Source organism: Camellia sinensis, chromosome 9 (assembly GCF_055761805.1).
Source record: "Camellia sinensis isolate YWXY chromosome 9, ASM5576180v1, whole genome shotgun sequence".
Classification (NCBI taxonomy): domain Eukaryota; kingdom Viridiplantae; phylum Streptophyta; class Magnoliopsida; order Ericales; family Theaceae; genus Camellia; species Camellia sinensis.
Window position 1 is genome coordinate 38872415 of NC_138969.1, and position 23976 is coordinate 38896390.

At 37.9% G+C, this 23976-nt stretch overlaps 1 protein-coding gene and 1 long non-coding RNA gene across 16 annotated transcripts in view; one reads left to right on the forward strand and one right to left on the reverse strand.

Moving 5' to 3' along the window:
• Positions 1-217: 217 nt before the first annotated feature.
• LOC114279654 (uncharacterized) overlaps positions 218-23976 on the reverse strand; it is a 29756-nt gene continuing 5997 nt past the window's right edge. For 9 of the 10 annotated variants that reach the window (XR_014339567.1, XR_014339563.1, XR_014339560.1 and 6 more), the window contains exons 8-12: positions 3330-3374; positions 3183-3240; positions 1102-2566; positions 816-956; positions 218-644 (exon numbers count right to left, since the gene is read on the reverse strand). This is a non-coding gene — a long non-coding RNA (uncharacterized LOC114279654). The remainder of the gene's footprint in view (positions 645-815; positions 957-1101; positions 2567-3182; positions 3241-3329; positions 3375-23976) is intronic. The other variant, XR_014339559.1, reaches the window with a different exon arrangement.
• Positions 16966-23887, forward strand: LOC114286788 (uncharacterized). Of its 6 annotated transcripts, none has more exons than XR_014339555.1 (8): positions 16966-17287; positions 19542-19640; positions 19874-20175; positions 20305-20386; positions 21073-21115; positions 21397-21492; positions 21638-21787; positions 23589-23879. XR_014339555.1 is itself a non-coding variant. In XM_082886586.1 (8 exons), the coding sequence occupies exons 6-8, from the start codon at positions 21406-21408 to the stop codon at positions 23610-23612; spliced, it is 261 nt and encodes an 86-aa protein (XP_082742712.1). In that variant the 5' UTR covers positions 16966-17287; positions 19542-19640; positions 19874-20126; positions 20305-20386; positions 21073-21115; positions 21397-21405; the 3' UTR covers positions 23613-23886. The 6 variants fall into 6 exon arrangements, 2 of the variants coding, with proteins under 2 accessions (XP_082742712.1, XP_082742713.1); XR_014339556.1 differs by having other exon boundaries at positions 19874-20126; positions 21005-21115; positions 23589-23877; XM_082886586.1 differs by having other exon boundaries at positions 19874-20126; positions 23589-23886.

Below are 23976 nucleotides of genomic sequence, written 5' to 3' on the forward strand. Positions count from 1 at the left end.
CCACAATCCCCACAAGTTCTCAATCCCAACCCAAGAAGGAACGATACTGGCTTGGCTATGTTTTGCCAGCTAGAAAATCTCATTCAAGTTTAAGTTGTCATAACAAACTCGAGAGATTCATTCATTAGAGAATATGTAGTTAGTTGTTCATGGTCAAGCTTACATGGACTTCATGTATCTCAAACATAATAACAGAACATACAAAAATCAGCAGTAGTTTCGAGCATTAAAGAGTACCCGATACATGAGATACCACATTACAAATAGTTGTCTCTGGAACCAATGTAGCATGGCAATCAACTGAAACCAAATGGATATAGTGAAATACAAAATCAGGCATTCGAAAGAGAACTTACCTTGGAGAATTGCAAAATGATCCTCATGTCTGTGTGGACATTAGCTGAGCAGCAAATTTCTGAACTTCACGGATGTTTTCAGTGGTAAAGGAGCAAACAGCTATAGTTTTACGTCACAAATTATGCCCCCCAAAGAAAAGAAGGAAAATGTAATAGCGAAAACAGTCGGAAGGATATTTTCTCTTCATAAATCGGATGGTTGAGCATCAGCAGATTATTGTTGTTCACAAGACCTCGAACTAATATTTCCTTTGCCTCCTCGTGTTTCTTTCTCAGCATGTTGCAAATCTGCAGAAACAACAGATCATCTCCATAATGACAAGTGTTTTTAATTTTTCAACCCCACATCTCGGGATCAAGTATGTAGATTTTGGTAATTTTCTCTACAAACAAACAAGTCCTAGTCCATAAGTTTTATGGTTGTTCAGAATTTCAAGTCATTTGAAAGTTCATGCTTACATCTTCAAGCTCCTTTGTATATGCTTCGGCCTTTTCAACATTGACATCATTTTCCATTACAAAAGGGATTTCTAGTTCTGTCATGTTCACCTCCTGAGGAATATCCAGAGTAAAGGTTTTGCGATTCTGATGGCTGCAAACCTAGTCATTTATAAATATTAATAAAAAATCATTGGACATCAGTTATAATTCCCTGATTATCAGACTTCAGTTGTTTCAACAAATCCTTATTTAACCCTCTTACATTAACATGCCTAAAAAATTAAAATAAAAGGATGAAATCTACCTCTTGGACAACAACTTTTTCTGAACTTCCTCTAACACTTTTAAATTCCAGAGAAAAACATGTGTAAATACAGGAAACAACCTAAAAATTTTAAATTTGACCAGATAAATAGACAATAATATGATAGGATAGGGCCAGCTTTCGGTAGGTGATGGTGAAAGACGTTTTGATGGATTTAAGGTCAGCATATCTGCATTTAATCCCTGCATCATATAAAGTTATAACATTGATAAGGGATCAATATAATTCTGACATAATATCATATGTGTTATACTGCCCCAAATTTCTCTGTAATGCTCAAATTTCTCTTCATTTGGGAAAGAACACAAAAAAATTTAAATTAAAAATAAAATAAAAGAGAAAGAGAAAGAATAACAACTTTTTCCGCTTCAGACATGGGGTGGATGGGGTTTGCTTCTCTGTGCAAACAGAATGGGCCATCTTGGATGCTGTGCTTCCTTGTAGTTCCATCATGGAACATGCTTTGCTCTGGGTTTCTTGAGGATTTAATTTCTTTCTGAATTGAAGATAGTGATGGATATTTGTTTGCTCCTATGGTCCTTTGATAGGAGAAGTGATTTTCAAAAAATCAGTGACATATTACCCATTTACCACAGATAAAGAGGCAAAAAAACAAGACGCAAAATTAACATATTACCTAGAAATCCTCAAGCTAGAGAGATCAAGTATACTTCTACCAGCTTTAGGAGGAGAAACTTTATTCGCTTCACCACAAACATCATTTGACTTCATACACGGCTAAAAATTATACTTTTAAAGACGTTTAAAAAACGCCTCCATAGCTATAAAAAAACGCCACTAATTCTTTTTGTGACGTTTAGTACCAAACGCCAAAAATGCGGCCGTCGCTACAGCTTTATGGCGCTTTAAAAACATTGCTATATAAGTATAGGTGGCGCTTGTTAAAACGCCGCTAAATATGCTGCATAACACTACAATGACGTCACTCCACATCTAGCAACGTTATGAAAATGCCATTGTAGCTCTTTTCTATTTAAAAATATAACCGTTTACACTATACTATAGTGGCGTTTGAAAACGCCGCTATAGTTTTTTTTTTTTTGGGTTGTTGAAATTGTGCTATTTCTGTGAGATTTAATTTTTCAAATCTAATGTCTTTCAATCTCTTCTTTTTGTCTTTTTGATAAGCAAAGATCAACTTCATCTGAAATCCAACTATTCAAAAACACCATTCTGTCACTTCTTAAATTACATGATTCAAGACAATACTATCTTATCAAATTCTAAAGAGTAGAGAAAGTGCAACCTGAGAGTGCAACCTGCATCGGAATCAAGACTACTTGGTTACAGCTAATTTAACAAAAAGGACATCGAATGTGATACAACAAAAATGAAAATTTTGTTAATTACAATTTTTTCAGATATCTGAGATGCCAAGCTCTTTTCTCCCAGGACAGCAGTAGTAGTGCAAAATGCTTGTCCTCTGTTAAAGGCAAAACATAATCAGTCCAACATAATAAAAATTAAATGTCGTTTTATTACGTTAACTCTAAAGAGTATCACAGAAATTTTCTCACGATTGTAATGTTAACAAAATTAGTGAGAGACATTAATTGTTAAGTCAGAACTAGTGCAAAGAGAGGTCACACATTCCTGGTGAAATTGAAAACCCAAGTATGATTTTTCGCTCAGGTGAAAAAAGGAGGGTGCTAACATATGTTTGTCGCTAGTTTTAGGGTTTCATGCAACCAAGAAATTTGTGGCTGTAAAGGTCCTGTCAATCTTTTAAGTAACAATCATCAATTCAAGAAAGATCCAAAGGTCCAATATACTGTCCTGGCATCATTAATCACCAACCTATGTGGGCACGAGGGTAGATGTGTATCTGTGCATGTGGGCTAGTGCGGTGATGGGTGTAGCTGGTCTACAACTGTGCACGAGAGAGAGTGTGTTTTCAAATTTGCAGTGTTCTTTTCTTTCTTTTTTTTGCCTTGATACGACAAATTTCGTCACAAGGAAAAATAAATTTATCAAAGAAGAAAAAAAAAAACTAAGAACCAAAACAACTCGTATATAAGCGGAGAGAATTGTAGACTTACAAGATTCCACCAAGGACAACACCAAGTGGGTTCTCATCTGTGGCCAAGCCGATGGTAGCTATCTGAAAAGGTATATGCGCAATGTAAAATAGCAAGCAACAGTGGTAGTTACATGTGAAATATACACATAAATGTTCTCATGGTTACCTGACTTTTGTCACCTCATTCACCAAAGAAAGTAATGGAAAATGCCTGCAAAATAGTCATGATCATTGTTGTCAAATTGTGAATCGTGAATCACTTTGCTAAAATAGTGAATCATGAATCTTAAGATTCACTTTATTTAGCATAATATATAAATTTATATATGTATATACATATAAAACTACACATGTAGTGTTTAAAATGAAATAAATATCAATATAACTAAATTATATATATGTACACATATAAATCACGTATATCATTATAATTAGTTAATCTCTTTTTTTTGGTGAAAAAGATGTTGTTCCATGCATTTTACAAACAGAATTGAGTAGCAGTCACTACAAGAAATCTAGGCTATTGTGACAAAATTTGGTGACGAAATTTTTTTTTATCTTAAAATTTAACCCAAAGATGACGAAATATTAATTTTATCGTTTGTTTTAATTTTTCTCAATAGTATAGGAGACGAAAACAAAATTTTGTTCGCCAAAATGAGGCACCAATTTCATTTGCATTGGTGCGAATTATTTTAGCTCATTGGAGATGAACATTTTTGTCACAAAATATAAATTTTTTTGTGACAAACGTAATTCGTTGCCAATAAATTCCATACCTATTAAACGATGTCGTTGCATATTTCCATTTATTAGGCGACAAATATATTTTTGTCTGGGAAGAATAAGTTATGGAAGACAAAAATATTTCATCACCAATAAACACTCCATCATGCAGACAATGTCATTTCATCTTTCTATTAAATAGGCAACAAATATATTTTTGTCTCGGAAGAATGAATTGTGGGAGACGAAAATATTTTGTTACTAATAAATTCTAATTGATTGCGTGACGAATATATTTTTCGTCTCATAAGGTTAAGTTGTGGAAGACAAAAATATTTCATCACTAATAATAAATTCTTTATTCTAGTATTTAAGGATACAAAAATATTTTATCACTAATCATTTCTCTTTATTAAAATGCTGTGGTTTTGTGTTTCGCAGCATTGAAACTATGACCTCCAAGAGATACACTATGACGCTTATCACTCATTTTCATGTACACAGACCTTGAAGCCGTGACCCAAGAAGACACTTTCTACAAACCCTCATTTCTCTCTTGCACTTGAGTCTACTCCTCTCTCACAAGTATTGAAGTCGTGACTCAAGAAGACACTCTGTAAACCATTTCTTTTATTTCGCGCTAGAGCCCCTCTCTTCTGTCTCATACGTAAGCCCTTCGTGCATGCCAGCATTGAAGCTATTATCCAAGAAGGCACCATATGCAAACCCACTATTCTTTCTCATAGCGAAGGCCCCTCTTGCACGCAAGTAGTTTTTCCCATTGTCTGAACCAACTCTACCCTTTCTGTCTAGAACACCCATTTCAGAAAAATCGAAAGTCAAAACCTCTCTCCACAAAAAAAAAAAGAAAAAAAAAAGATAATTAATCTAGCTTTTTTTTTTTGGGTGAGAAAAAGTACAGAGAAACAAATAATAAAAAATTTGTAATTTTCAAAATTAATAGAAAACATTACCTTGTTTAGTATGGAGTTTTCAATAATTAATTTTTAAAATTTAGTGATAAAATTTATTTTCGTTTTAGAATGTAACCCAAACATGACCAAATATTACTTTTGTCGTTTCTTTTAATTCTTCTCAAAACTATAGGAGACGAAAAAATAAAATCGTCAGAAAAAAGAGGCGCCGATTTTTTTTCTTGTTGGCGCCAATTATTTTAGCTCATTGGAGACGAACATTTTTGTCACAAAATTTAAAGTTTTTGCGAACAAAAGGAATTTGTCACCAACAAATTCTAAATTTATTAGACGATGTCGTTTCATTTTCTTATTTATTTGGTGACAAATATATTTTTTGTTTGGGAAGGATAAGTTACGGAAGACGAAAATATTTCGTCACCAATACACTCTTCATGCTCGTTTTATCTTTCTGTTAATTAGGCGACAAATATATTTTTGTTTCGGAAGGATATGTTTTGGAAGACGAAAATATTTCGTCACTAATAAATTCTCCATGTGTCGTACTGCATTTTGATTGATTGCGCGACGAATATATTTTCGTCTCATAAGGTTAAGTTGAAGGAGACGAATATATTTCATCACCAATAAATTCTCTATCCCCACACAACGTTGTTTTTGTATTTTTGTTGATTAGGCAACGAACATATGTGTTTGAGACGAAAATATTTTATCACTAATTATTCCTCTTTATTAAAATGTCGTCAGAAACTGAGAGACACTCTCACCTTAATCACTTACTTTCACACACACACACACAAATACTAAAGTCGTGATCTGAAAAGACACCCTCTACAAACCCTCATTTCTCTCTCGCACTTGAGTCTCCTCTCTCACAAGTATTGAAGTTGTGATTCGAGAAAACATCTCTATAAACCATCTCTTCAATTTCGCACTAAAGCTCCTCTATTCTCTCCCACATTTAAGCCGTTTGTGCATGCAAACATTATTATCCAAGAAGACATTTTGTGCAAAGCTACTATTCTTTCTCACAGTAAACCCCTTTTCACAAAAAGAAAATAATAATAATAATAATAATAATAATAATAATAATAATAATAAAAAACAAGGAAACAAAATACAAGAAACCTAGGATATTGTGACAAAATTTGGTGACGAAATTTTTTTTTGTCTTAAAATTTAACCCAAAGATGACAAAATATTAATTTTGTCGTTTTTAATTTTTCTCAAACGTATAGGAGACGAAAAAAAAATTTCGTCTGCAAAATTCAGGCGCCAATTTCATTTGCATTAGCACGAATTATTTTAGCAAATTAGAGACGAACATTTTCATTACCAATAAACACTTCATCATGCAAACGATGCCGTTTCATCTTTCTATTAAATGGGCGACAAATATATTTTTGTCTTGGAAGAATAAGTTGTGGGAGATGAAAATATTCGTCATTAATAAATTCTGATTGATTGCGCGACAAATATATTTTTCATCTCGTAAGGTTATGTTGTGGAAGACAAAAATATTTCGTCACCAATAATAAATTCTCTGTTCTTGTATTTAATGAGACAAAAATATTTTATCACTAATTATTTCTCTTTACTAATATGCTATGGTTTTGTGTTTCGGAGCACTGAAACCATGACCCCAAGAGACACACTCTGACTCTTATCACTTATTTTCATGTGCACGGACACTCAAGTCATGACCCAAGAAGACACTTCCTACAAACCCTCATTTCTCTCTCGCACTTGAGCCTACTCCTCTCTCACAAGTATTGAAGTCATGAAGCAAGAAGACACTCTGTAAACCATTTCTTCTATTTTCGCATTAAAGCCCCTCTCATATGTCTCACACTTAAGCCCTTCATGCATGCCAGTATTGAAGCTATTATCCAAGAAGGCACCCTATGCAAAACTGACTATTCTTTCTCATAGTGTAGGTGCCTCTTGCATAAGCACTTTTTCTTATTGTCTGGACCAACTCTACCATTTCCGTCTAGAACACCCATTTTAGAAAAATCGCAGGTCAAAACCCCTCTTCACAAAAAAAAAAAAAGAGATAATTAATATAGCTATTTTTTTGTGAGAAACAAAAACAGCGAAAAAATTAATACTAAATTTTTAATTTTCAAAATTAATAGAAAACATTACCTTGTTTAGTATGGAGTTTTCAATAATTAATTTGTAATTTTTAATCAATATTTTTTTAGTGAACATTTTTTAATATTATAATTTTTTTTTCTTTTTTTTTTTTTTACTTTTTAAATCCCTTTAATTTAGTGAGGGAAAATTGCAGCAGTTGTCCCGGTACTTTGGTCCTTGTGTCATATAAATGGTATGTGCCATATCTATATCTATCTATCTATCTATCTATCTATCTATCTATCTATCTATATCTATATCTATCTATCTATCTATCAATCTATCTATCTATCTATATCTATATATTATATAAGGAAAATAGGGGTTTTTAACTTACAAGCCTTGTAGGAGCTCCAATTTCTCAATCTTAATTTTTGTACGGGTACGAAATATTCTTCCATATAATCCTGTTGATCAAGTTTGCGCTCCTCCGTACGTCGTCGCTTTACTCCCTGAAAACACAAACGTGAGCTAGCCGGCAGGTGTGTACCGGATACCTCTCCGATGCCTAAGTCAGCAAAATAGACAAATAGACAAAAAGCTCTGTGTGTTCGGGAATCAAAGTTGTGTTACCTCTCCATAGGTGATGTTATGAGCTTTTATAGGTTCCGTGTGGCACAATCCTAGTAGGACTTTTACTCCTCCATGTAGAGTCCTCCTAGGAATCACATTCCTGAAAGATCATGCTTATCCTTCAACATCCTCCTCACTGCTTGAACCAAGTGAGATGGTTTTACCATGGTCGGACTCCAATATGACCGAGGTAAGCATGGCTATGCTGAGCCGCAGAGTAAACCGAACTATAGCTAGTTTGGTTCTTCCTTTCACTGATCTTACCCCGGTTCCTCCTATACAAACCCTGGCGTGATTAGACCGAGATAACAAAACATCAAGGTCCTGACCGAGCTAACAAATAGCTAGGTTCTGACCGGGCTATCCATAATATGCCATGACCGGGCTAACTCTGAGTATGGCAACCGGGCTAATTGCCACGCTTCTTTAGACCGGAATAACTTCAAGGCTCTTTTGGACCGGGATAATAATAAGGTGTTCTCCGGACCGGGCTAACTCCTAGCTCTGTTTTATCCAGCCCTTCTTACCATGGCCCAATGAACTGCCCATTACCTAGTTCGGTCCAATTTATGTATAAATTACCCTCTCAATTGCCCCTTAATTCCATCTGCATAGCATGATAGGGATTACTTGTTACCAGCTGAGCTAAAAACTTTATCCTTACAATCGAGCTAAACTCTTTAGCCTTTCCAGCCGAGCTTAAAAACCCTTTAGCCTTTCCAGCCGAGCTAAATTCTTAAGCCTTTCCAACCGAGCTAAATTTACACCGGGCTACACCTGTCTGGTCAAAATGTCCCTTCAATCACAAAGACTGAATCGCTTCTCATTCTAAGGACACGCGGCATGCTCTTATTGGCTAAAGGCAGCTGTCACGCCGTCTTCATACCTTGTGTTTTTTGAACAGTTCCCGCCTTTTTCCCTTCTCTTTTCACAAAAAAAGCCCTAATGCTTTGAATCATTCACTTTACTATTCAACTTCTCTCTCATACGAGTCTCTGACACTCATCGACCCTGAGCTTGCTGAGTTTGTGTTCTTCACTGTCTTTGCTTCCATCTTCAGTTTCCTCCTCTTGACCTGGTAAGCTACTCAAATCTGTCTTGTTTTTGTTTTTTTATAATCCATGGCATATTTTGTGTTTTTGCAAAACACATTTTCTGCTTGGTCATGCGTTTTTCTGGAAAAAACTGAGCAATAGAACCACTTGAACTCACGAAATAATCTGTAGAAACACTGGGTTTGATCCCAAATAAATATGCAACCGAACTAGGAAGTTATTTTCCTTGGTCGTAAGCCTAGCCATACCTGGCGACCAAACTGAAACTTGCGCCATACTTGTAGCTTCCTTAAGTCAAACCACCGTTTGTTTCAACTAGCCGAACTACCAAACCGCGCTAGATCTGTGCAATGCCACACTAGAGAGCCTCAACGCTGACCGAGCTAAAAGTTGGGGCTAGACCAACTTCCTTAGTTAAAACCGGACTAAGAAAGCTGTCCCAAAGGCTCGACTGAGCTAAATCCCTTCGATCAAACGGAGCTAAAACTGCGTAGCCGAGCTAGGGCTTTATTTATCTTGCCTTTGTTTCTTGTAGCACGGTCCAATGATCAGTGCTTAACACTTCTTTTTTTACTTTGCAGACTTAGGTTGCCCAGGCACTCTTTTGAGCGCTCAACCGAGCTACTCAGCATTATTCTCTGACCGAGCCAACACCCAAGTATAACTTATTCATAACTTAAACCAAAAATGGGAAAGTATAGGTTTTTAGTTAACTCACCTGGTGCAATGGCTGAATTTCGAAAGGATTATAACATCCCTGATGATGTTCACCTCACCTTAGCCGACCTAGATATCACACTTTGTGAAGTAGTCTGTTGCTACGAGAAAGAACTTCCACCCACTTTGTGAAGTAGTCTGTTGCTGCGAGAAGGAACTTCCTGTTTCCGGGTGCTGTTGGAAGTGGTCCCATTATGTTCAGGCCCCACATTGCAAAGGGCCATGGGCTAGCCAATGGTAGAAGTTCTCTGGCCGGCTGATGTATTTGGTGTGCGAACTTCTGACATTTCTCGCACTTCTTCACATACTTCTCCGAGTCTTCTTGCATGTATAGGCACCAGTATCCTTGTGAAATGGCTCTGTAGGCTAACAATCTTCCTCCTTGGTGGCTTCCGCACACGCCTTTGTGTATCTCGAACAAAAGAATGCTTCTACTTTGCTGGGGTGGACACACTTTAGATAAGGTCCTGTGAGTGACTTTTTGTACAATGCCATAGATGGGGAGAGCCAAAATCGCTGTGACTTTGCCCTAATTTTGTTGGCTTCTTTCTTTTCTTCTGGTAAGATGCCATCTTTTAAGAATAGTATGATGGGATCCATCCATAAGGGGCCTAGTTTGGCGCAACATACCTCTTCTGCTTTAGGGTCTTCAATGCTTGGTCTTGGTAAGTAGTCAATTAGCAACGGATGAGGGATGGATGTATCTGCCATTGAAGTAAAGCCTGCTAGTTCGTCTGCTCTGCTATTTTCCTCCCTGCCAATCTATTCTATCCTCACTACTTCAAATTTCTTGATCTCTTTTCTGACTAAGTCTTGATACTTAGCCATCCTGTCATCCTTTGTCTCGTAGTCACCTGAAATTTAGTTTACCACCAACTGTGAGTCGCTGTAAACGATTAGCTCGGTGGCCTTCGTGTAGGATGCTGATTTGAGACCTGCAAGAAGCTCTTCATACTCCGCTTTGTTGTTTGATGCTGGGAAGCCAAGGTTGACTGCTTGCTCCATAACTAGGCCGTCCGGTGAGATGAGGACTATGCCGAGTCCTGTGCTGTGCCGGTTGGATGCTCCATCTACGAAGAGCTTCCACATCTCTCCGACGAACAACTTCCAGCAAGTGAAGGGGTCAGATGATGCCACGGGGTCAAGAATGTTGTTGGTTTTTTCTTCGAGGTTCATGCTTGTTGTCTGCTCCTCATTATCTGATTGTACCAAGTCTTTATTTGTTGGTGAGTCTTGGCTTGGTGTAGCATGGTTCGCTTCTTCCTTATTTTCTTTACTCTGGTTTGCCTTGGGGTCTGACTGAGTATCCTGCACCATGGGTTGCGCTATTCCAGTGTCAACTTCTATCCTTAGTTCGGTTGTGTCAGTCAGGTCGACTGGGCAGATATGATGACTTCCTGGCGTGAATTCTGCGACAAAGTCTGCCAAAGCTTGGGCCTTTATCGCGGTTCTGGGTTGAAACTTGATGTTGAATTGTCCTAATTCTATTGCCCACTTCAAGATTCGCCCAGAAAAGTTCACCCTCTCAAACAAAGCTTTTAATGGGAAAGCTGTGAGGACGATTATGGTGTGGGCGTAAAAGTAGTGCGACAGCTTCCTTGAGGCCATCATTAAGGCCAAGGCCAGTTTTTCCAGTGGCAAGTACCTCGTTTTGGTGTCCAGAAATGTCTTGCTGACATAATAGATGGGCAGATATTAGATTCCTTCCGCACGGACCAACACTACGCTAATTGCGTGCTGAGAGACTGCTAGGTACAGGAAGAGTTCTTCTCCAGGTATTGGGGTGACAAGCAGCGGTGGAGAAAACATGTATTCTTTCAAGTTAGAGCACGGGCGCATTCTTCGTCCCACTCGAACTTGGCTTTCAATGCTAGAAAAAATGGTCGTAGTCTGTCTAACGACCGGCTAATGAATCGGTTGAGTGCAGCTGCCATGCCGATGAGATGCTGCACTTCTTTTACTGAGTTAGGCCTCTCTAGGTCCTGAATAGCTTTGATCTGGGAGGGGTCTACCTCTATACCCCGGTTGGTCACCAGGAAGCCCAGGAATTTGCCAGATCCTACACCGAACGCGCACTTAGATGCATTAAGGCGCAACTTGTGTCTCTTCAGAATCTGGAACATCTCACCTAGGTCCCTTAGATGGTCATTCTCATCCTTGCTTTTGACCACCATATCGTCGATGTAAGCTTCCATTATTCTGCCTAACAATGGCTCAAACATCTTGGTGACCATTCTCTGGAATGTTGCCCCTGTGTTCTTTAGGCCAAAGGGCATGACCTTGTAGCAATACAGTCCTCTTGGAGTTGTAAAGGACGTGACCTCCTGGTCTGGTTTGTACATGGCGATCTGATGGTAGCCTCTGTACGCATCCAGAAAGCTAAGTCGGTTGTGCCCCGCCGTTAGGTCTACCAATTGATCTATCCGTGGTAGGGGGAAGCTATCCTTTGGGCATGCTTTGTTGACTATCTTATAGTCGACGCAGACACGCCATTTGCCGTTTTTTTTTGGCACCACGACTGTGTTGGAAATCCATCTGGGGTAGTGCACCTCTCTGATAGCTCCTGTCTCTAGCAGATTTCTCACTTCTTTCGCCACTATCTCGGCGTGGTGGAGTGCCGATCTGCGAGTGCGCTGAATGGTTAGTCTGGCGGATGGGTGGACATTGAGTTGGTGACAGATGAAGTTTGGATCAATGCCTGGCATGTCGTAGGGTGTCCAGGCGAACACTTCGATGTTAGACGTCAAGAATTCCAAGACCTCTAATCTCTCAGTGCTGGATAACGACAAACCGAGCAAAAAGAACTTATCCGGGTTCTTTTCATCTATTCTTACCTCTACCAAGTCTTCCACTGCTTTTTGATCAGCTGCTTTGCCAACATCTGCGAACAGTTCATTGCTCTTAGGTTCTTCCACCGAATGAACATATCCCTTGGCAGCGCGGCTACCATTAACCGTGACAAAGCATTGCTTGGACATAATTTGGTCTCCAAAGACCTCTTCAATTACCCCGGCTTCATTGGGGAATCGTATTACTTGATGGTAGGATGAAGCTACCGCTCGCATGGCATGCAGCCATATTCTTCCCAAGATTAAGTTGTAAGTATAAGGGACCTTCAATACCCAAAATTTCACTTGTTTTGCCACGCTTCCTGCCCTGACTGAAAGGATAATCTTGCCGACTGGCCACTCTGGCATTGAGTTGAATCCGATCAGGGGGGATACAGCAAGTGCCAAGTTTTTGTCCTCCAATTTCAGTTGTTTAAAGGTGTCGTAGTACATTATCTCACACGAGCTACCTTGGTCTATTAAAATCCGCTTGATGTCGTAATCCTTGACGCAGAGTGTGACGACCAGCGCGTCATTGTGAGGGCAGTATATCCTCGCCAAGTGTCTGTCTGAAAAAGAGATGACATTGGTGGCCTCCGTTCTTCCCTTCTTGATTGTGGGTTGTGCGCTTAGAACCTCCCTTAAGTGCTCAGCCTTTTTGATCATGCCCCTGAGCTCACATACGCGCTCAGGTTCGCGTACCCCATGTATTACGTTTATCACGCCTTGAGGTGAGGGGTCGATTGGCATACCATTCGGGTGATCATCATTCTGGGGGGCTGGCTGCGCCCCTCCTTCAATGTATTTATCCAGGTGATCGGCTGCCACCAACTCTTCTAAATGCTGTCTCAATGGTGTACAATTTTCAGTGCGGTGCCCTTTTTCTTTATGGAAGGTGTACCGCGATCTCTCATCGTAGTCCTTCTGAGCTTCTCCTAGCTTGGCAGGCCATCTGACGAAAGGTTCATCGTGTATCTCGCTTAGGATCCGGTAGATTGATTTTTTGAATACCGTGGTAATGGCACTGCAGATTCTCAACCATCTTTTATCCTGGTCTTCTCTGTTGTCCCACCTGCCTCGTCCGTTTTTGTTCAGACGTTCTACCGCGTTAACCTTTGCCGCGGTCTTTTTATCTGGTACTGTGGTTGTGCTAGACTTTGATTTAGCACGAGCGCCATCTTTTTCTACCTGAATGTGTTGGTGCACTCTCTCCATTAAGGCCTCCATTGTGAGAGGTGGTGTCATAGTGATTGAGTCCCTTAGTCCGTTCCCGACTGGAAGGCCTCTTTTGTACTGTGCGATGGCGAGATTGGTGGGGCAGTCCCCAATCTGGTTGAAGGTCTCCCAGTAGCGGCTATTGTAGGATTTTAATGACTCTTTTTTGCCCATATCGATGGAGGGCAGTTGATCAATTTCCACCAGGGTTTTGGTGTTCGTTCTGAACCTAGTAACGAATGCCTCTGCCAATTGCGCCCAGGAGGCTATGCTGCTTTCTGGAAGTTTTTCGAACCAAGTCAAGCCTAGGTCACCAAGGCTTGATGGGAAGATGATGCACATTAAAGCTTCGTTCCGTCGGTATACTGCCATAACCTGACGAAAGTGGCGTAGGTGCATGTAAGGGTCTGCCTTCCCTTCGTACGTGGTAAATTTTGGCTGGAGGAAGCCTGAGGGTAATGGTGCGTTCTCAATTGCCAGAATGAATGGAGAGCAATGGAGTCTTGCCAACGCTTTATCTGTTGGTTCGTAGGCAAGGTGCGGTATTGGCATCCCAACCTCGACATTTCCATGCGTCCGAGGGGCCAACCGCTGAAGGGCTGAAACCCTGTGTGGATCGCGTGTCCTAGCATCTTCCTTCTGTCGCGCCCTTTCTTCAAGCATAGTCCGTAAGTCGGACGATCTAGGCAACTCCGTTTGCCTGGATAATGTATGGTGCGTGTGTGAGGGCCGATAGGTACTTCCCTCTGTGTAAGACCTTAATGATCTCGTTCTCTCAGACCTGGAGTGACGAGTTCTGGAAGTCCTTGATTGAGTGTCGCTCGTCCTGAGGCTTCTACTCTCTGCTTGCGATGTCGTGGTATGCCTACTACGATCTTCTGAGTGGCGAGGAGGCGCATTGCCTTTAGGCCCCTCTCCTGTCGCCACCCCTTTTCCCTTGATCTGGCGTTTCATGGCCTCCATGTCTGCTGCCATCTTCCTTATCAATTCATCTTACTCCTTCACGCGGTCCTCCAGAACTTGAGGATCAATCCTCCGCCTTTGTTTGTCAGGACTTTGTGAACAAGAATGACGGGGGCTGTTAGTCCGCCTCCTCCCCCTTGCATCCCTCTTGGGATTCTGTCGCTGTGGCTCCAAGTCTGCCATGGGAGGGATAGAAGGTAGGCCTTCGCGCCTTGCACCCCCCTCTGGTGTTTGTCCGTCGATGGCGGACCGCGGCAAATCTTCGTTGTGCGCCATTGCTTCTAAAGAGGAAAAGCTTGATCAAGAGGTTTTGTTCTAGTCTGATGTTCCCACAGACGGCGCCAATTGTACGGGTACGAAATATTCTTCCCGTATAATCCTGTTGATCAAGTTTGCGCTCCTCCGTACGTCGTCGCTTTACTCCCTGAAAACACAAACGTGAGCTAGCCGGCGGGTGTGTGCCGGATACCTCTCCGATGCCTAAGTCAGCAAAATAGACAAATAGACAAATAGACAAAAAGCTCTGTGTGTTCGGGAATCAAAGTTGTGTTACCTCTCCATAGGTGATGTTATGAGCTTTTATAGGTTCCGTGTGGCACAATCCTAGTAGGACTTTTACTCCTCCATGAAGAGTCCTCCTAGGAATCACATTCCTGAAAGATAATGCTTATCCTTCAACATCCTCCTCACTGCTTGAACCAAGTGAGATGGTTTTACCATGGTCAGACTCCAATATGACTGAGGTAAGCATGGCTATGCTGAGCCGCAGAGTAGACCGAACTATAGCTAGTTTGGTTCTTTCTTTCACTGCTCTTACCCCGGTTCCTCCTGCACAAACCCTGGCGTGATTAGACCGAGATAACAAAACATCAAGGTCCTGACCGAGCTAACAAATAGCTAGGTTCTGATCGGGCTGTCCATAATATGCCATGACCGGGCTAACTCTGAGTATGACAACCAGGCTAATCACCACGCTTCTTTAGACCGGAATAACTTCAAGGCTCTTTTGGACCGGGATAATAATAAGGCGTTCTCCGGACCGGGCTAACTCCAAGTTCCGTTTTATCCAACCCTTCTTACCGTGGCCCAATGAACGACCCATTACCTAGCTCGGCCCAATTTATATATAAATTACCCTCTCAATTTTCTAAATTTTTGATTAAAAAAAAAAACTCAGCATTTATTGACTTCTCTCAACCCACTTTTTGACTTCTCCCATATCTACTCCTACATCTTTTTCAACTTCTCCCATGCACTATCGTTGGTGATGAGATTGTTAAATTATTTTTATAAAAAAATGTTAAAAAAAATAATTTGTATATTAAAAAAATATCTAAAACAAACATAAATTCTTATTAAATTTATTTATCTATCTATCTATATATTATATAAGGAAAAAAGGGTTTCTAACTCACATGCCTTGTGGGAGTTCCAATATCTCAATCTAAATTTTCTAAATTTTTGATTTAAAAAAAAAAAAACCTCAGCGTTCATTGATTTCTCCCAACCCATAAGCCTTTTTGACTTCTCTCATACCTATTCTTACACCATTTTCAACTTTTTCCATACATTATGGTTATTGATGAGATTGTTAAATTATTTTTATAAAAAAATTTTAAAAAATAATTTGTATATTAAAAAAATATCTAAAATGAATATAAATTTTTATTAAATCTATATATATATATATATATTGTACAAGTAAAATGGGGTTTCTAACCACAAGTTTTGTGGGTTCTTTAATATCTCAAACTAAAATTTCTAGTTTTTTGATTTTAAATCAATTGATCCACTACAAGAAAATGCACTTTTAGCGACCATTTTCTCTCTCTCTCTCACACACACACACTCATCACTCTCTCTCTCTCTCTCTCTCTCTCTCTCTTTCTTCTCTATTTGTCCCACACTTATCCCTCTCTCTCATCACCCATCTCCTCTACCACATTCACCACTATTGCAAATGCCATTCCACTACCACCACTACTACCATTGTTGCCACTCCACCTCTACAACTAACATTATTACCACCATCGCCACCACTCCACTACCACCACCACCAGTACTGCCACTACTACTACCATTACCTCTCATTTACCACCGCCACTCCATCTCTTCTACCATTACCACAACTTCACCACTAATCTCTTTCGTTATCACCACCACCACCACCATCCCCTCTTATACACCACCTTCACCACTACTGCCGCTCCCCTCTCCTCTAGCAAAAAAAATTAGTTCCTGATTTTTAGTAACAAAAAAAAAAAAAATGGGCTGTAGAAAAATATTTTTTGTTGACCACAAAAAAATTAACTTTATTTTAACAGAAAATATTTTTCATTAAAATATTACCCCTACTTCTACCAAATAAAAAACAATAATAAAATGAAACAAATAAATTTTCTCCTTTAGTAACTAAAAAAAATTAAAAAATCAGAATAAAAAAATTGCATTAACTACAAGAAAACAAAAATAATAAAATTATTTTAACAAAAAAATAAATAAAATCCTATAGTGTGATCAATATATATTCTCAAAAATAGTCAAAATCCCCAATTTTTCCAAATTTCCTCAAACCCTTTGGCGCTTATGATTTCTTTTTCCCTCGTCTCATTTTCACGTTCAAGCCTCGCTCTTTCTCTCTCTCTATCTTTATCTCCATCTCCATCTCCGCGTTACTCATCTCACTCTCATTCCAACTCCTCCATCGGCAATAGCTCGAATCTACAGAGCATCAATGTAGAAGCACACTATAATATAAGGAACCAGGGATTCTAGAGAGCTCGAATTTGCTGAGCAAGTTGTTGCCCTTGTAAACCCTAACATTGGTATGTATTCTCTTGTCTTTCTCTCTCTCACACTTTATTTATTTATATTTTATTTTTTTTATCTTCAAGGCTTGAATCTCATGCTCTAGGTCGACGATCCTATGTGATCTCCAAATTCGCTCTTAACCTCCAAATTCGACTCCCTCAAGTAAAAACTCCCTCCTTTGTTTCATGGTTTATATATGTGTTTGCTTAATTTACTCTTTGAATTTCTTCTTTTCACCTTCATTTTTGTTCTACATGAAAATTTTTAATTTGAATATTATATAGTTTAAAATCACTATAATACTGAACATATGAATGTAAAAATATTGTATTTTGGTGTTAATCGTCACTGTTGTGTCTTGATGAACCCTTCTTCCCCGAGAAGAGAACCCAAATCTTTTGAAGTTATTATACGATGCAGATCAGAGTATTTAAGTAAAATAAAAAAATTTAATAAAGTGGAATAGTATTAGTATAATTCGAATCTTGGTTTAAACTTGCATAATTTTACTGGGTTTATAATTTTTTTAAAGAAAAAGAAGAAAAGGGAATAGCTTTTGCTGGGTTTTTTAGGGTTTCATTTTGACATTGTAATCTAAATGTGCCAAAATGACATTTGTAGAAATATTATCAAAATGTGACATTTTAATACTATAACATACTAAATTAAAACTTTATTTCATTTTGGTAATGCCCAGTGAAGTTAGTCTGAACTGGTCATTTAAGCAGCCAATAGGTTATCAAACATGAGTAACTCCATTCCAATAACAAGAAATAATCTGAAATGTGCCTATATTCCACCAACAGCAAACATTAATCATAACGTTAAAATCTCAAGTAGCTGATTCCAAATAAAAAATAAAAAATAAATATTTTAGCACAAGTTATCCAAAACCTCAAACCATAACCCTAAAGAACTTCATATAGTAACACTGTCTAAGGCTTTGTTTGGGAAGTGGCTAAATTAGTCAAAAAGCCCCCATAAAAAGTCAACCTATTTTTTTTACTTTTTTGTATGTCTTTTCGTAAAAAGTCAAAGAACCGTAAAAAAAACAAATTCTCAAACAAACCTTAAGTACTCTTTATTAGCTTTTGTGGCAGTAGCAGTAGTTTGACCCCGAAACCTCCTCTTTACAAAGAGACCAAGCTTATAGCCAGGAGGGGCATCACGGAGAATGGTAATGACATGGCCAATGTGTTGGTGGTTACCACCATCATGAGGATGCTCCACCTGATTCATAGCAACACCACAAACCTTGGGCCAACGGTTCAGATAGACTCTATACTTGTGATCTGAATTACCGGCCCCATATGGAGGCTTGATCCTAAATAAATTGGAAAATGGTCAAAATAATGTTTTCAGATGTATAAAGATTGTCAGAACCTGACTATTTCTCAAATCTCATTTTTGGGATTTACCGAATTTCTTGTAATCTACTAAAATTAGTGACACCACCAGGTACAAGATAGTTAAATAAAAAAATTAAAAAAAAAGTTTTATAAAGCCAAATTTTCAGCTATAAATTAGAAATTTGAAAAGTAACAGAGCAATTACCCACTTCTTGAGTGCATTACTTAAATTAGTTAATAAAGTTCTATAAAGCTTTATTGGAACTTGACAATTCTATTTTTGAAGAAGTTTCCACAGCCATCAGTGTTTTCTTTTTGTTTCAAAAATAAAATTAAAAAGAAAATTATGCACCTAAATCTCAAATAAGAAAGGAAGCCCATTGGCAGAGTTTGAAGAATAGTCTATGACTGAAGGAGAAGCGAAACATTATTGAGCTGGTACTTTCTTGAAGACAGCTTGGTTGTATGGGACTATTTGACATTTTTATATAGGAATACAGGAATTATTATAGAGCTATTTGATTGGGTTTATCTGTATATGTGCCCTATTGGAAATTATCAGGAACATGTTTGTCAGGTCATACACTGAGGTTTTTAGTATGTGGGTCATGTTTCTGGTTAAAAATTATGAAATAATAGTGTAATTTTTAAATTGTGTGCTGACCAAACCAAATGAATCTGTTGCCTTTATTTTTTTTGCTACATGGACCTGTTTTTTTTAATCAGCTCTAACAGTTTCTAATGGCCTCAAAGCAATGTTATTTTGGTCGCCTTATTGTCTTTTTGGCACTTTCAACCTGGATCAATGTCTACTTTGTTAAGGATCATGTCACAAATATGACCTAAAGCTATTGTTTGTTCCATAATTTCATTTCCTAATGACTTTATCTTATTCAAATAATAATGCTGTCTAAAAAGATACAGGGTTGTGCTTTCAAATGATAAGGGAAAAACAGCAGAATAAGTTCTATTACATATGTTATTCAACAATTTCTCAACTCACAAAGAAAATTTACTTTTTTGTGCACTAATGTCTTACTTGACTTGCTCTATTTTATCTATCTCAGGGTCTTGATTTTGTCATTGATGCGGGTGTTAGAGTGGCTGATCTGTCCACTGTAGTTGACATGACAGGGAGTCTCCCAAGAATCATTCGGCAAGGAAAGGTAATTGAGTTTGTACTATTCATATTTTGTCTCACATTGCATTGTTTAATTGCATATAACGTGTAACTGTTTTTCTCTATATGTGAGCTGGTTTTCGTAGCATGAGTTTGTTCTCACTCTCTCTTTTTCTCTCCCTTGAAGCAAGTGTATTTTTAGCCGTTGAGGTAATACTTGTTGTGATGTAATGGCACTTACATCTCTATTGAATTTGATGATTGGTTAATGGAGTTTAGGGGCCTAAACAACCCTGGATGGTGGCAGAAGATGATAAAGATTCTGCTGTGGAAGAAGAAGAGCTCACCCTTGTGCTGCTTAAAATCCAATAATTCATCTTTGCTTACCTTGGTACAGAGCTTAGGAAATGATCATTGAATTTGAAAAGAGGTTACAAATGGGAATTTCATGAGATACTTAGGAAAAGATGGCCATAACTGGAGGAAGAAGAAATATGGAAAGACAGGGAAGGAAGCTCATGAGAGGCTCAAGGTTTGTGCGAAAGAATGATGCTTGTTGAAGGCAATTTTTATTTTTTAAGGTGATTTTGTCTACACCAGACAGAAGTTTGTGACTTTCAGGAATTTTGCACTCTATGATATAATGAATAGTTCATGCTGTATATTTTTATTACACTCCAAAGTAATTTGCTTGTATAATGTCCTTTCAGGCTGGGAGTGTTGATGTGCTGCATTGCTACATGGAGAAGAAAATGAAAATTTCCAGAGGCGAAGCTATTGGTTGCTTGAAGAGTGAGTGTCTAAAAGTTTGCCTTGCTTTTATCGAAGTTTGTGTTTATTTTGTCAAATCTTTCCACTTTGCTTTCTCTCTCCCCCTCTCTCTCTCTCTCTATATATATATATATACACACATATATATAAATCTGTCTATATTATGGAACACCTCTGGGCAATTGCTTTTAATATGAAGTTTATCTGTTAATTAGTATTAGCATATAAAGGTTGATTGAATGTAAATGCCTACTTGCAGCGTCTTGTACATGTACATGCATAAGTATAGTCCTCTAATACTATTTACCATTGAATAAACATCAATTACTGAGTAGAATCTGGTTCGTTAGTTATATCTGCTTTTGGAATAGTTTTGCTGCTTTAGAAGTCCCATTACCTTTGTCTGTTTGGGAAAAAGATGAAATTACAGCCATGTCTATAGCTGTCCCATTACCATTGAATAAAGTTTCACCTGTTTTCTTTGTCATACTAATCATTTTAATGTTTGGAATTACAGCCATGTCTATAGCTGTAAACTCATGTTAACTTGTATGAACTTCCATGAAATTGACTACACACCTTGAAAATTGAATTAATTTATGGAAGTTAATGAAAATTTGACCATTTTTGTTTCCTTAGTTGTTATTTTGGAAGGGCTTTTGTTGCACATTCTCATTTGCTTCTTATTTGGATGACACCTGCTGCAGGGAGCGCTCGAACATTATTCTTGTCCACTACCACGAAGTAAAGGTTACAAATTTATTCTATTATTTCTTTGTTTCTTCATTAAAGAAATTCACAATTGATAAAATTTGTATACCATATCAGATGATTCTTGAGCCAATATATATTATACATTGAACAACAAAAGAACTTGTTTTAATGGTCTTATTATTATTATTATTATTATTATTATTATTATTATTATTCTTTCATCTATATGATAGTATTATTATTATTATTATTATTTCATGTATAGGGTAATTTGTTATTAGTTGCTTTCTTACTAGAGAATAACAATGCAATTGTAGGATTATGCCATGGAGTTAGATGAGACACGCATACGTAATGCAGCACACTTGATGGTTGCCAGTTTGGCTGGAAGTTTAGCTCATGTAACCAGCAAGGTTTCATCTCAAACTGGAGATCTCTTTTGCTGTTTTATTGTCCTGTTTTGTTATCTGAAAATATAGCATTCCTATCTGATTAGAATCTTATGTTTGTCTACCTTTGTTACCTGGTGTTTGACAATGATTGTGTGATTACTGATAGGAACCCTTATGTGGCTCAATATCAAGTCAGCTTAGGAATTCGCTTCAGGGTTTAAATATTGCAAGTGAACTTGAACAAGCTGTGCAACTTGTTACTAATGATAACCTTGATCTGGGCTGTGCATTGATTGAACAAGCTGCAACAGAAAATGTTAGATTGCTTTCTATTTTCTTCCACAAGAATGCATTTATGCATATATTTATTTATCTATCCGTTAATGCATATGTTCACTTCAGTGCTTTTGATTCACATTATGCTAAATTGATAATGCATGCAATAACAGGTAACCGTTTTCACTTCTAATATTTGGAAAAGCTGTTTTAGAAGTATAGAAAATCGAAGAATACTTTGTTGTTGGATAAGGTTCTGAAATGGCCCATCATGTTTCTTCCTCAAATGAAGCTTGCTACACAAGCGGAAATATGGCTTAACAAGTGTGGATTGAGAGGGAGAGTTGATCAATCATTCCTAGAAACTTAGAATTCGAGATGTTAACGCCCAAAAATCACCAAATGGTGTCGGAGTTGCATGAAACTTGGCACACACGACCGTCTAGGCATGAGAAACTTGTGGGAGAAGATGAGACTCGAATCGGGTTACCGGTTTGGGAGTTAGAGTCGGATTTCACGCTAGGCAAACTAGTTCCTTAAAAAACTTAGAATTTGAGGTGTTGACGCCCCAAAGTCACCAAACGACGTCGGAGTAGCATGAAACTTGGCACACACGACTGCCTAGGCATGAGAGACTTGTGGGAGAAGTTGGGACTCGAATCGGGTTCCTAGTTTGGGAGTTAGAGTCGGATTTCACGCTAGGCAAACTAGTTCCTTAAGAAACTTAGAATTTGAGGTGTTGATGTCCCAAAATCGCTAAACGGCGTCAGATTAGCATGAAACCTAGCACACACGACTGCCTAAGCACGAGAGACTTGTGGAAGAAGACGTGACTCAAATCGGGTTCTCGGTTTGGGAGTTAGAGCCGGATTTCACTCTAGACAAATTAATTCTTTAAGAAACTTAAAATTCGAGGTGTTAACATCCCAAAATCACCAAACGATGTCAGATTAGCACGAAACTTGGCACACACGACCGCCTAGGCACGAGAGACTTGTGGGAGAAGACGAGACTAGAATCGGGTTTCCGGTTTGGGAGTTAGAGCCGGATTTTATTCTAGGCAAATTAATTCTGTAAGAAACTTAGAATTCGAGGTGTTGACGCCCCAAAATCATCAAACGATATCGGATTAGCACGAAACTTAGCACACACAACCGCCTAGGCACGAGAGACTTGTGGGAGAAGACGAGACTCGAATCGGGTTCTCGGTTTGGGAGTTAGAGCCGGATTTCATTATAGACAAACTAGTTTTGAGGACCAAAGGGTAGGAAGAAGCAAGGGGAGATAATGGCTGATGTTGTCAACTTTTTGAGGACTAAAGGATTCACTGGACACTTTGGAAGTGGAGGGGATTCATCCACAAGTGGTCATACTTCTTGGTAAAGTATATTAACTTTAATATAACAAATTTTATAAAAGAATATATGTTTGAAGAATTAGAAAGTAATGGAAACATGCATAGGACATCCAATTTGTACAGGTGCACGCGATATATAAATTGTGAATTAGTCTAAAAAATATTTCTTTTTCTCTATACTTAAAGTTTCAAAAAATGCCGTTGAAAGGCTAAATTATCACACAACCACAGATTTGTACAGGAACTAACAGAAACACCTTAGAAGGGACCAATATAAGTTGTATGAATTTGCGACACATTAATGGGATGCACCATTTGTGAATTAGCTTTAAAATTAATTTTTTGTTATCATAATCTCGAAAAAAAAGTCTATTAGAGGGATAAATTATATAATTGATCTAATTGTAAATTGATGAGTTACTAATGTTTTTAATCTTTTGTATAATTAATTAATTACTAAAGATTTTAATTTATTTTTTTGCAGATTGGATTGGGGTGGCATTTTTGACGTGCAACAATGATGTAATTTGCTTGAATGTTCATTTTGTTTGATAAGGATACACATACTTTGTGGAGTTGCACTAGTTATTGTTGGATGTTTGGTGGAATTGTACAAGTTATAACTTTTGGATATTTTGTGAATATTGCACTATTTTATTGTATTGGGATGAAATTATTTGTAATGATGAATGGATATTTTCATTTTGTTAATTCGTAAATGTGTTGATAACATGTTAGGTTAAGTTGTGAATGAAATTGTTATATTCAACAGGTTTCAACATGAACAGGGTTATATTTGTTGAACTAAAATTCAGATTTTGATAAAATAGGTATATAATGTGGAAAAAAATATTATGGAATTAGTGACAATT